This window comes from Centropristis striata, chromosome 4, assembly GCF_030273125.1.
Source record: "Centropristis striata isolate RG_2023a ecotype Rhode Island chromosome 4, C.striata_1.0, whole genome shotgun sequence".
In the NCBI taxonomy this organism is placed as follows: Eukaryota; Metazoa; Chordata; class Actinopteri; order Perciformes; family Serranidae; genus Centropristis; species Centropristis striata.
The window spans coordinates 1019506-1034208 of record NC_081520.1 but is presented as its reverse complement, the minus strand read 5'-3'; the positions used below and the strand labels follow the sequence as shown (position 1 = coordinate 1034208).

General features: G+C 40.5%; 1 protein-coding gene across 1 annotated transcript in view; it reads right to left on the bottom strand.

Moving 5' to 3' along the window:
- The window catches only part of LOC131970609 (gap junction delta-2 protein), a 39648-nt gene extending 32048 nt beyond the window's left edge, over positions 1-7600 (bottom strand). The window contains exon 1 of the mRNA XM_059332041.1: positions 6841-7600. Coding sequence (XP_059188024.1) covers positions 6841-6911 — 71 coding nt within the window. The 5' untranslated portion in view covers positions 6912-7600. The remainder of the gene's footprint in view (positions 1-6840) is intronic.
- Between the last annotated feature and the right edge of the window lie 7103 nt (positions 7601-14703).

Genomic DNA, 14703 nt, shown 5'->3' with positions numbered 1-14703 from the left:
AGCTGATGGCTCCTGAGTGACAACACTCATTTGACTCAGAGAGCCTTGCTGAGCAGCCATGCTGCCAAAACACACCTACACACTCTGGATCACCTCCTGGGAAGTGCACATGTGCCAAGGCATGCTGAGATACAAGCTAACCTTCAACCATGTCAGGGATTCTGTTTCACACTCACAATGAGCTGCAAGGAATGTATTTTAGGGCATTTTCCCAACCGCCTTTTTGAGTTGGTTTGAACCAAACTTGGCTCATTATCACCCTTGGTGCGGTTTGTTTAAACAGGAGTAAATACAGTAATAGCACTCGGATGCGCACCAAACTACGGCGGTTGAAAAGTACGAACTCTCCATCCAACTCAACTGGATGAAGCACTGTGTGTGTGTGTATTTTTGCCATTCTTGTTTATTTCTACATTTTTAACCCTCTGAAAAACATTGGCTTTCTTGAAAAGATCACCAAAACTACACTGTTTGACGTTGTAAGAAACTGTAAAAACAGGCAGGACTATCAAGACTTGAACATACCAAAAGTCCTTTAGGTTTGGAAAGTTTCCATTAGAGAAGTTACCAAAACAAAGCTTAAATTAGCCATCCCTCCCCTGTGAAATTAGAAAGCCAAGTGGCTGTTCTTTCGACCAAAATGTTGACCAATTAGAGAGCAGGTCACATCTCCAAAGAGGCCATTATTTGAGAAAAAAATTGTCCCGATTTCAAATGCGGCCTCTTGGAAAACGTACAAACACTTTGGACCTCGTTGGGGAAAAAAGTTTTTTCAATTCAAGTCCACTGAGGCCTTTATAGTTTAATATTTACCAAAATATAAGCCAATATTTTTGAAAATATTAAGAAAGAATGAAAGAAAAAGGGACGCATCAGATTCTGTACACTCTCATATAGCAGTGTTGCTAAGCTAACAAGGGGGGGCCTTAAGTCTTCTTATATCGGGGCCAATGTGGTCTTTAAAGAGGCATGGGGAGTGACCCAGTTTATGGTTCTCACTCAGCTTTATAACAGCTTTATAACAGTGGTCGTTATCTTTTATCTGTCCTCCAGGTGTTTAACCACAGCTCTCTTAACGGGAAAGGTATTGCCAGAATAAATATTTGTCCTGCTAATTACCATCGTGGTTTATTTTACCAGGCAAAAAAGTCAATGAGGTACTTACAGCTTTAATCACTCACTTAACATTCCAGTCGCTGCAACCCACGAGTCCATTAGTATTGCAAATGGACAGGAATAAAGTCTGTTTCATTAAGTGTCCTGTCTTCTATCAAGCTCCACTTCCTAGCCCATTATTGGAGATCAATATCAGGCTGGTGGGAGGACACACCTGCATGTTTAGCCCAGTCTGACCAGTGACAGCTCACATGTGGGACTGGAGCCAATGGGAGCAGAGAGACACCATGAGGGATGTGTTGACAGTAGTTAGGTAGAGAGTACTTCATCAGTGTGTGTGTACCAACAGGCGCTGGTGTCCCACAGTCCATCAGATGGTTTATACCTGCCCCACTGGCCGTAATGACAGGAATTAATCACAGGTAGCAGGTGGATACACAAAGACAGGACCCAAACCCGTCCGAGCACATGTGATATCCCCACAAAGTACACAAAGCTCACGTTTAACCCATTGACGCCGGGAAAGCATTACCGCATTTCTACCATTGAAACCCGGGAGCGCTGTAGCGTCACTCTACCATTAAGGCCGGGACAGCGGATATGTCATTTTGTAGTATTTGTAGTTTTTTTCCACCTATTTTCGGTCTCTTGGCCAATGAAATGCATCAGAATACATGCGGGAGTGTCGCAATGCATCATGGGACTTTTCCAGAACTTATAAATCATGTTGGAAGACGACTATAGCGGAGGCATATCTATCTATCTATATGTATATATATATATATATATATAGTGGAGGAGCTCAGCAGGAAGTGACGGAAGAGATCTGATGAAAACAGCGCCGATCATTTTATTGCTGATCCGGACTTTGAACCCTCGGAACCAATCGACCGGCATTTATGGATGAGGAATATGTTTTTAGACGACATATTTTCACCGAAGAACAGACAGATTTGTGACCATCTGGAGATAATAACAATATTAATAATATATTAATATTAATAATAATAATAGGCTAATTGATTGTGATGATGATATAAGAAATCATGACTGTTTATGTCTTATATTACTTTACGCGTCGTTGAGTACCCTGAAAAGTGCAATATATAAAATGTATTATTATTATTATTATGATAATTATTATTTTTTATTACAGTAGGCTAATGAGAACTATGTCTATTTCTTCCAGTGGTCATATCATGTTTGCATCTTGCTAATGGGCATGTATTAGTATTATGCATAGGATTTTTATTCAGTCAAATGTAACATTTGCTGAGTTTGTTGATTTTTTAAAAAACTTTATTGAAGGTTTGGACAAATAAACTCAACTTCGTATGAAAGCCACGGGTATAAGCTCTCAAATACTTTTTGAATTTCATTTCTATCTGCTACAGAGGCTGAAAAATCTATTATTTAGTAGTTGTTGAATTTCCAGAAAAACTTCAGGTTTTAGGGGCTCATTTGGAAATCGCCCAGAGGTTTTACAGGCATTTTTTCCCTTAATGGGTTAACACACAGTCTGAGTATATCCAAACCCTGACCGTAGAAGGGAATCTCTAGAGCCATTTGTAATCTTACACAAACAAGTGTTATATTCCCCCTAATGTGTGTGTGACTCATGTATGACGGATCCTCTCTGGCCGGCGGGCGGTCGTCATGGCGGGCTCATGAGAACACGCTGGCACGCCGCAGGACTCAAACCTGTCCAACGCTGCTCCGGCAGGACGGCACCTGCACCGACCAATGAGATGTGTGAAATGGCAGCGGAGGGCCCAATAGATTTTAGGATTGAGGGAGTATTAGCGTGCGTTTATAAAAATTCATGTCAGCAGTGATGTCCCAGATTAGATGGTTCTGAGCTGTAGAGGAGCCAGATGCAGGAAGCATTTTACTGTGGACACGTACAGGCTGTCACACAGGAACTACAGATAAAAGGTTTATATTAGCAGGAATAGCTGGAAGCAATTAGGACTGATTTACAACATTTTAGAGATGAATAAATGACATGACATCCTTTCTTTGTTTATCCCTGCCTCCTCCTCACTGTATGTGCATTACTTTTCATAGAGAATCAAAGGAGGCAGGAAGCGTTTGGATAATTGCTTTTGTTCAGGCTTCTGATTGGCATACATCTTCTTCTTCTTTACATGATTAGCCAACATGGCTTTATAGGAACCTGGTCTCACAGGAATCCTGAAATAGCCACGGATTCGCTTAACTCAAAATCCGTGGAATAGCCACGGAATCACTCAAATTTCCGTGAAACTGACACGGATTTCGCTACAATGCAAGTTAATGCCAGTCATATCCCGTGGCTATTCCATGGATATTTGTTCCTATTGGTTTGTTCCAAGTCACGTGACTTTCAAGGTCCCAGCGGTCAGAACAAAAAACATGGCGGACAGTTCTCTCATTTTTAGTGAAAAATCAATATTTTGACTTAGTTTCTGCATAAAAATGGATTTTGATCACATTTCTAGCGAGAAATATATGTTTTATTTTCTAAATATTCACTCAGTGAATGTACATAATCACTTTGTATGTTGGAATAGCCACGGGATATGACTGGCATTAACTTGCATTGTAGCGAAATCCATGTCAGTTTCACGGAAATTTGAGTGAATCCGTGGCTATTCCACGGATTTTGAGTAAAGCGAATCCGTGGCTATTTCACGGATTCCTGTGAGACCATGTTGGTTTATAGTTTGGGTTTCAATGCTGCCTGTTGGTTTGGAATGTCCTGACGGTGCATTTTTAACATCTCTTTATATTTTAACGATTTTTGAACACATAATACAAAGACACCAAATAATATACAGGATATAAGACCACCATCCCTGTTTTGAAACACGACATCCTTCAACCATGGAGCATGGGAAGGACGTTTGGGACCTTTACAGTTAAACAGGATAACGAGCTACTAGGCTTCAGTTCAGTTCTGTTTTGACGTGTGAACAAGGCTTTAGATTTCCGATGAACATGCCAGTAGAAACCACATAAACAATTCAATAAGTAGAGTAAGTAAAACAGCATAATATATAGCCAGGCAGTGGGCCAACTGGACAGTCAATATGTCAGTTTACAGCTGAGAGACTCACAGCTTAACAACCTACTCACTGTTAAAACGCTTCATTTTTTAGAATATTGTGCCTTGTCTTTGATGAGACTTAAGGAATCCACAGCTATTGCTCCATCATTCAACATAACCTGAGCACAAGACACTCAACCTGCTGAAGTACCCTTGAGCTAACCACCAGCTTCTATTAGCTGAAGAGGTTCTGTTGAAAATGCACTCAAATGTGTATACATCGAGGTGTGAATCAGCTGATCGACCCCACAATACAGTTTTATCTCCATACTTGAGTCACGATACGATACGATATCATTGCGATTTTGAGCATTTTGCGTTACGTTGAGCATTACGATACAATGAATTGCGATTTAACTGTTTAACTGCATTTTTTGTCCCCAAAATTAAATTCGATCAAGAATTGTTTTGTCTGCAGCCCATCTTTGAGACCTTTTCTAAGATCTTTGCAAAAAAGCTTGCACCGTCTCCATTCATTGCGCTGTTTGGTGTAACCCAGATAGACTCTCATCTGGGGATGTGGGGAAAAAAATGGTGGCTTTCTGCTCTCTCCTAGCTAGGAGACTGATATTATTGAAATGGAAAGACCCAACACCTCCAACATACAGTCATTGGATTAGGGAAATCATGCACCATATCAAGTTGGAGAAGATCAGATACACAATTAGGGGGTCTACTAGAAATTTTTATCACATTTGGCAGCCTTTCTTAATGTTTGAAGATATGCAGGCAGACAATATAATACTGTAAACCTCTGCTGTTGGCCTCAGTCATCATTATAATTATATTTATGTATTTGTTGTTATGTTTTTGTTTCTTTGTTCTCTTTTTTTTCTTTCTGATTTTTGCTAATCTGGCTATGTGAATTCTGTATTTTGAACTATGTATTTCACACTGTGAACTCTTAAGTCTGGTACTTGTGTTCTGTTGGACCTATGTTAAATTGTAAACTATAATCTGTAAAACAAAATAAGAACACCTTGATCAAAAAAGAATTGTTTTGTCTATTCATCTCACTTCAGTCTTTTTATTTCTCCACAATGAGAGTCAAACCCACAGACTGACCAACAAAGTATTCAGTCAAACTGAACTGAACTGATATCAAACATGTTGGACGACAACAACTGCAGCATTTTATCAAACTTTTAAAAAACAACAAGCTTCACTGCTCTCAGTGTTTTTGAATGAAACATTTTTAAAAAAGCCGATCTTTCCTCCTGTCATCTGAACATTTCAACTGTCTGGACAACAGATATAATCTGCATGAAGATGATCTGAGGCTTTTAGCCGCCGGGTGTCCTGGTTGCCCCGTTAGGTCATGACATGCAGCACCATCTCGTGCCGAGACGTCCTCCTGGCGTCCTCCCAACGCCTGCAGACCGACGCCATGTGTCTGCTCGCCTGTCTGTGAATAACGTCTCCTCACCGCCCCTCGCCTTTTTACTCTTACCCCGTCATCTGCTTCCTGTCTCTTACATCTCGCACTCGTCTCCTCTCTACTTTGCAACCAAACTCTTTTTTCTCTCTCTCTCCTTTCCCCGACCTCCTTCTGGGATTTAATTTTCCTCCATCCTCCTTAACAACCCTCTTCTCCTTCTGTCTTTTCTCTTTCTCGCTCTCACTGAGCCCCTGCAGCCTGGATGACTAGTCCGGTTGATGAGCGATGCTTTATGCTCTTCCAGTGTCTCATGAATGAAGGGAAGCAAATGCTGACCAATCATTCATCATAACACCAAAGGAAACAACTCTTACTAAGCATTCAAGCAACAGAACACACTCAGAACGAGACCGCCTCAGTTTCACAGCGCGACAAAATTCACACTCGCAAAATTCACACTCTTTTGCCAAAAAAAAAAAGAATATTTCTGCACATCATTTACTCCACAAACTGTCTGACATTTATTCACTCAATAATTCAAGAGCACCACTATCCAGCCTGAGTCAGAAGCTTCGGGGAATCGGTTTAAACTGCTAATCCAGTCACTAATGAACCCATGATGACCCAAAAGATGTCCCAAGAAAACCCCAAACTCTTGGATGTGTCTTTTACTAGATGTTAAATCATGTTTAATATCATCTACAGAGCTGATGTGCCTCTGTGGCTAAAACGCTCATCAATAATTGCTGATTCTGCGGTGGACGAGTGAGTTATTCAAACTAAAATACAAGACATCTGGGCATGTACAACGATGCATTAATCATAACAGCCGTGACCTTGCGCTTGTGACTCTTTTTTTTTTTTTTAGGGCTGTGAAATGACTTCATAGTTGACAGGGAAAGAAAGCGAAAGATAAGAGGGAAGGGAGGGATTGTGGGATGTGTAATGGAATGGCTCCGGAGCAGAGTTCATGTTAAAGAGGGAGAATGTAGACGAAGCGCTACAGCAGAAAAAGATTCAGCACAATAAAGACATTGTGGACTTCTATGGTGACATGTCCTCACACTGTGCTGATGTCCAAAGCCTCTATGAGGACTCACAGTGTCCCTCATCATGTCACTCAGAGGGATTAAAGACTGAAAGCAGGGAAGGATTCAGCATGCATTGCCATGCTTTTATTTTGAAAACCGTATGTCCGACTAGACATACAGTAGAAAAATAAAGATGCACAATAACAATCACAGCAACAAGAACTCACCTTCCGATCATAGTAGAGTGCTGCTGCACGGCGGCCTCCAGGAGGCGCTCTAGGATGGTCCATTCTCCCATGGTTAGGGCTCACAGGCATCCACTGGGACAGGAAACGGGGCACCACCTGGTGTTAAAGTCCTCCTTTCTGAGTCTTCAAATCCACTTGTTGGGTTGGAATGAGGTAGGGAGTGCCTTCAGGTGGCTCGTGTAAAAGAAAAAAGACCTAGACGAAGCTCAGTGGGACCTCATCGTTGCTGATTGTTGCTGTCCCTCAACACCTGAGATGGTTAGATGAAGCTGGTCTACTCGCTGGCTGCTCTCGTCCTCAACACCGTCTGCAGGTGAGATTCTCCGTCCATGCGTCTGTCCTCCTGCTTCCCTCCTCGTGTCCTCCTCCTGGGGGCACCTGACCCTGTTTACCTCCTAAAACAGCTGGTCTGTCATATGCTCTCACACTGACACACACACCAGCACTCATCTACTTCTACGGAGTTTCAAGGAGCGTCTGTAGTTTGTGCAGACAGACGCCCATCACTCATCACTGGTTCTGGTTCTGGTTCTGGTTCTGGTTCAGTCTGGTGTGGGGACTCATGTGAGCCTGGCCAAGCAGGCTTCTGTGTCTCTGCTGGTTCTCCGCTCCTCCATTCTCCTCTATCTCCGTCTTCCAGCTATTTTTTTTAATGGATTCCTCCCGTTCCTCTCTGTTGCTCCTCTTCTCCTCCTCTCCTGGGTTGGTTCAGGCAGCGCTGGACTGGAGCATCGCACTCCTCTTCCTCCTCCTCCTCCTCCTCGCCCTTCCCTCTGCTGCGAGACCCACGGGTTCCTCCAGTCCTCCTCGTCCTCCTCTCTCTTCCTCTCCGCGGTTCTGTCAGCGTGGTTTACGAGAGGCAGCTCTCCTTTCCTCTCTTCCCTTCATCTTGTTTTTCCTTCCCACTTGGTTTCTCTCTCTCTCTCCGTTTGCGTCCTCCACCTGCCTCCGTCTCTCTCTGAGCCAGTCGGCAGCCAGACCGAGCGTGTGTCTAGAGGATTAGAGCGAGGAATCATCTCTCTGCTCCTCCCCCCTCTCACTCACTCTCCATCACTGTGTTTATCCCCCTCCTCCTCCTCCTCCTCCACCTCCTCTTCATCTCTTGCTGCTCCACCAAAAGCACCACACAAACCGTTTTCCACTCTTCTCTCTCACAGCTCACATTGCTCATGATTTTGTTTTTTCATTTCTGTTTTTATCTTTTGTCCTCTCGTCTGTTGTGCATTCATAGCAGCTGTAACACAAATGATTTACACACATCAGTGACATCAGAGACATGCATGACTGTTATGGACCCTAAATATATTTGGCCTAAATTGAATTGTAATATTTTGTTTGTCATATTATGGGGAAAGCATTCAAATAATATCTGGGTAATCCTATCTGGACCATAATTTCAGACCTTTTTTTTGCTTGCAAGTTAAATGTTTCATTTGGTTCTTGGATAATGTAGACAGTTGTAACCAACAGTAGCTTCAGAATGCAACAGTTGAAACCCTAATAATATTCATATGAAAATAAAATAAAATCAGCAAATGATCACAGTTAATGAGCAGCAATCAGAAAACCCTGTGTTTGGACTGAAATTCTTATATAAGAGTGAATTTTGGACTAATGCTGCAGTTGTCATCAAGTGAAATCAGATACAAACAATAGACTGTAAAGTCTGGCAGCAAAGGGTGCCTACCGTCAGTTTAATTATATATATATCATTAAATTATATGGTATATTAAATTATATGGTTTACATTTTATGGTTAATATTTGTCATAAAAGTAATTTATTTTTTTTGGCCTTTGCATTTGACATAGATAAACAAACCGTGTAAAATAATACAGTACATTTCTGGAAAATATTTTATACAGTGTTGCGCCTGTAAAATGAGCTGAATCCGTCGTGCCAATGGATTTCTGCTTTCCTGTAACTGCCAGCAACGCTGCATTTGCAGCTATTCTGCCGACCGTTGGTTTATTATAGTGAAATTCTGTTTATACTTTCTGAAGTCTGCTTACAGGAGACATTCCACAGTAGATCACTGCTACCATTAGTGGCCACACTGACTCGTCAGGGCTTATTATGAGCAGCCATACCAAATTAGATGTATAGCACAAATGCAATCTTGCAAAGTTTTATTACATTTGGGCCGGTAGCATTTCCTTAATCCTACATACAAACAACAAACAAGCTGAGAACATGAACTCTGGCTGAAGTCATTCATGTTGCTCTGCGTCTGCTGGATGTATAAACAGTTAAGTTCTAACAAGTCCACTACAGCAACATTCATTCATTATCTACTAGCACTCAGGTCCCGGAGGGCTGGAGCCAATCCCAGCTGACATTGGCCGAGAGGAGGGTCTACACCCTGGACAGGTCTCAGACCGTCACAGGGCTGACACATAGAGACAGACAACCATTCACACTCTCATACACTCCTAAGGACAAGAAAGCCCTTGTCTTTGGACTGTAGGAGGAAGCCGGAGAACCCGGTGAGAACCCACGCTGACCAGGGGGGCCATGCAAACTAGACACAGAAGAACTGCCGGGTGGAGTTGAACCTGCGACCCTCTGTGAGGCAAGATTGATAACCACTACACCACCATATAGCCACTACAATGACATTCATTCATTCATTATCCTTAACCGCTTATCCGCACTCGGGTCGAGGGGGACTGGAGCCAATCCCAGCTGACATTGGGCGAGAGACGGGGTTCACCTGGACAGGTCGCCAGACCATCACAGGGCTGACACATAGAGACAGACAATCAAGCTCTCATGCACTCCTACAGGCAATTCAAAGTCAGCAATTAAACCTAAGTGCATGTTTTTGGACTGTGGGAGGAAGAACATGCAAACTCCACACAGAAGAGCTGCAGGCGGGAGTCGAACCAGCGACCCTCTGTGAGGCAACAGTGCTAACCACTACACCACCGTGCAGCCACTATAATAGCATCTATTTAAATATTGCAGGATTTACTAAGCAGCTAAAAAGTAATTCATATAAGATCAGTATATACTAATCGTTTTAATGCTATTTTCATGTACAGATTTCACTTTCCAGGTGGAGCATGCTGGGATGTTTGTGACCTCAGTGTGCTCGTAGTACTAACTCCAGTGAGTCCACGTGCCTCTACCTTTGCCCAATTACAGTATCTGAGACCCGGAGGCGGGGGAGAACTGGGCCGCCACGCTAGTGCCTGTCATTTTGCAGCAAACAAGCACGGGATCACATGAAAATATTCAGTTAAATGCTCACACAGCAGCAGCATCTCCATGCAGGGCAGCTGAGTGTTTTATTGGCTTCCTCTTCCCCAGAGTGGATCTCCAGACTGGAGGAGTAGTAATCTATTCTTAAGGAGGTAAGGAGTCACCGCACACACACACACACACACACACACACACCTAATCCGTCCAACCCCATGCCAAGACAATCTGGCAGCTCCGTGTCTCACACGTGAAGAGAGTCAGGAAAAGGGGAGGAAACAAGAGAAACACAAACCTGCTGCAATCTGCCTCCGTCTGCCATCAAACACAAGAAAACATGTTTTCCCAACCTCCTAAAATACTTGTTTCTCACTCATCCAGCTATGGACAATGGTCTATTTTTTTTTTGAGAACCTTCAAAATACATATCATTTTTGTATTATTGCTTATTACCATTACATTCTGTAGAACAGGGGTGTCAAACTCAAATACACAGTGGGCCAAAATTTTAAACTTGGACAAAGTCGCGGGCCAACATTGATATTTATTGAAAAAATTGACCTAAACAAGTTCAAACAAAATGGAACAAGCAAAGCTTGATATAACTTAATATTGCAAACATGCAAAATCGAATATCAAATAAAACAAACAAACACATCAATGGCATAAATTTCTTAAATAAAATTTAAATAAAAATCGTATGTCCCTTTATTTTATCTCCGGCCTTCTTTAAATTTAAATTTAACAGTAATCTTTTTCCACAGGCTAAAAATAAATGTAAGAATAAAATAACAATAATAAACCAAATGACTAATAATAATATCCTTCAATGAATGTGCAGCCATTCAAGCCTTGGACTAGCAAGAAAAAGTGCATAAAGACAACTTCAATTGTTGCTCAGTTTGCTCCACACTGATCTACTGTGTTCAAGCCAAAACACCAGCAGAGCATTCTGGGATTTGTAGTATTATTTGTGCTGTATAATACCGGCGGGCCAGCTCTGGTTGTCATTTGGTATTTCCTCGCGGGCCAAATATAATTATACTGCGGGCCGAATTTGGCCCGCAGGCCAGAGTTTGACACACCTGCTGTAGAGAGTGTCATGGTCCCCAGAGGACAAACCATGATGACTTTGGTGATCCCTTGAGTTTTCTAGTGCCACCATGAGGTTAACATTTTGTGATTTTGGCTAAAATGTCTTTGCAAATATCTGATGGATTGTCCTGACATTTCACACACACGTTCATGTTTCCCTCAGAATTGTACATTTTTCGTGATCCCGACTGTTCCTTTGGTGCCATCAACTGTTTGAGATTTTAATTTGCCAACACTTTATACTGTGAAAAACAAATCATTAAAAAAGCAGGAAAAAGTATGGCAGCAAAAACAATTACTGTCAAACAGTAAGTTATTTTACAAATGTATTAAAAAAAAAACATGGATAATATACAGTAAATAATTATATATATATACGTGTGTGTGAAGAATAATGAAAGGTTTTTTTTTACTTTAATATGACATGTATGGCAACTTTTGCTGACAGTGTTTTTTCATTATTTCTTTTACATGAATAGAGACTGTATCCCAAATCAGACAGCGTTTGGTGCTTATATCCCTGATCGGACACACTTTCCGGTGTTTCGCGGACATTTCGAATAAGAACGCGAAAGCAGTAAGAACGCTCAAGCGACAATCTTAAAAGTATCTTTATTTTTACGGTACTGTATTTTACTGTGAAGGACAGAAGTACGGTCCTGGTGTGTTGATAACGATGGTTAATGGCGGTGATATTTATTTGGCTTACCAAGAAACATCCAATTTCCCCAGAAACACTCAGCAGCTCATTGTTTTATTGTTTTACAGCGAGGAGGTGAAAGTGTCCGATGTGGGATCCAGATAACACACAGCTATCAACTCAACCTTATTTATCAATGCTGCCATATGTACAGAGAATAGAAATTGTGTTTGCCTCTTATCCCAGGTGCAAACAGCAATAAACATAAAATATAAGTTAAAGGTGTAAAATATGACCGTAAAAACATATATACAAGCAGGAAGACCTACGAAAAGACAGTGGCAAATCTGTAAGATGTAAATAACACAAATAGTGTAAATATGTCGGCATGAACAGATTAAGGGTATAAATATGACGAATAGTATCAGTATGGCAATATGGCACAGTATAAATAGAATTATCAATATAAATATGGCAGTATAAACAGAATTTACAGAATAAACAGTGAGATCTATCAAAAAATACAAGATGTATACAGTGTAAAAGTTAGATAGCCTTCCTTGCTGACTCTGATAAACCCAAGGCTAAAGAGTTAAATAGATACGCAGTCTGGAAGATAAGCAGTTACTCTAGTTTCACACAACTTAATCGGAAACATAACGAGTTAAATTAGTGAAATATTGAAAGCACGTTAGCCAAAAGCTGAGGGACACAGTTATGTTAAATAAATGTGTGTGTGTGTAGAATGACTAAAGTTTTTCCTACTTTAATATGACATGCTTGGCAACTTTTGCTGACAGACTTACTATTCTGTTTTCATTATATCTTTTACATGTAGGAGTGAGTCCATAGATATCTATGAGTGAGTTAACTTTTTAGTGCTAGCTAAAATGAATTAACCAGCTCAAAAGCTAACTCGCATTTCGCGCCACGGTGACGTCACGGCGGGGGGCGCGAAATAACCGTCAAGTTAGAACGCTAAAGGTGACGTCAGAACGCTTAACGGTCACTTTCAAACTTTTGCTTCACTTTCAAAAACTTTGCTTTAGCTAATTGTCAAGGCTACCAATCAACCCTTTCCAGGTCATTCATAATCATGACTTATCATAGTTACTACTATAATATCAACACAACTTATATTAATGCAACAAATACTTTGTTATATACATTTCGTTATAATTTAGGGTAAACTTACCTCTTGTAGCTGTAGCTCCGTGGGGAAAGTCCGTCTGAACTATTCATATACTGTCTATGGTTGTTAGGTCCTTTCCTATTCACCACCACACCTTTATACAGATACACCTCAATACATAGAATATGATGGAGAAGTCCATTTCCACTAGTTCAAGTCAAATAGCCCCAACCAAGTATTGAGTCATATAGATGGACATACTTTCAGAGGCCAACATTTCCATTTTAAACACATACTTTTTAAAATAATGGTCTTTTGTAATATTCAAGTTTTGAGACACTGAGTTTCAGGTCTTCATTAACTGTGAGCCATAATTAATATAATTAGAATACATTTAATAAACTAAGAAATTATTCAAACTTATAATTTATCTTCATCCTTGACACGCTTTCAAATGCACTTCCTCTCAACTCAAAATGTTGCAAAGTATGTTTTTCCTCAAGCATCCAAAAGCCCACATCACCCTATTTATCTTGGGGTTGTTGTTTTTTTAATTGATTACTTGCAAACCTGAGTTGAACTCCTGCAGATTGAACAGAAGTGTCAATTAGTCGACACAACGAATAACTGTTGGAAACTTAAATTTAAATTCAAAATACAAAACTTGTCAGAGCTCTTCGAGTTAAGTGGTGATAACTAAATTGGGCTGTGATGTTTTACAGTGCACGTATTTTATATTTAATTTAACGTTTCACTACGAATAAAAGTTGCATTAGTTACTCATTCAGCAACATATGTATTTTTTTGTATTTTTACATAACTGTTATTCAACATTCAAGTCCTTGAAGCATTGAATACTGTTAAAAAAAGGGTCCCATTATATTAATTTACAAATCTTAATGTAACTTTAATAAAAGTCATTTACCTGTTTTAAGGCATTTGCACTCAATGTAGAAAAAAACAAGATAAAGCCTGTAAAACACAGTACATTTCTGGAAAATAACATTTACAGTGTAGTTTAGGATCAAATAACAGAACTAATGATTTTCCCACAAGCCTTTGTTTTACTTTCTTTGTGCCAATTCCCTAAAATATGATAACATTAAACAACAAACCTGAGAGCATGTCACATATATTTGCAGGTCACATAATTAACTTAGGGAGGTTCTTCGTTTTTATGCAAGGCCCATGTCGCAGAGAAAAAAAAAGTGGAAAAGGCTGCTGGGCGTTACAGATGTACAAAACATTTTACAATTTTTTTCCAAGGGTGCATATGGTTTGGGGGCTTCCAATGAGCTTAAATACAAATAGTTTAATTCATTACTTGTAAAGGATTCACATTAGCCTCAATTACTTGTATTAAAGGATATTCTGCACTAAATCCTATAAGTAGAAAAGTAATGAATGAGGTTCCTTGGGGACAAACTGTGGCTTTTATGAGTCTGCAGGTTAAATTATCAGCAGGTATTTGGCATTAAAACGATAAGCTGCTGAAATGGGAGGTGGTCCAAAATGCACTACATATAACTGCTTGAGGCACTTCGGAGGGTGTTTCTGCAGATTCTGAAGGTAAAAGATTACATTTTCACACCGATTAACTGATAAGAAGCTTTGGCGTAGCTCCAGGTACCATGGGAGAGAGAAAGAGTGTGTGTGTGTGTGTGTGTAGATTTGTGTGTGCGTCCTTGTTCACACCAGCAGGACACTGAAGGCAATTATGGTTTTAAGCCAGCGGGTAGGAATCAATTATCATATGCCAACTTTCTCATTCCCAT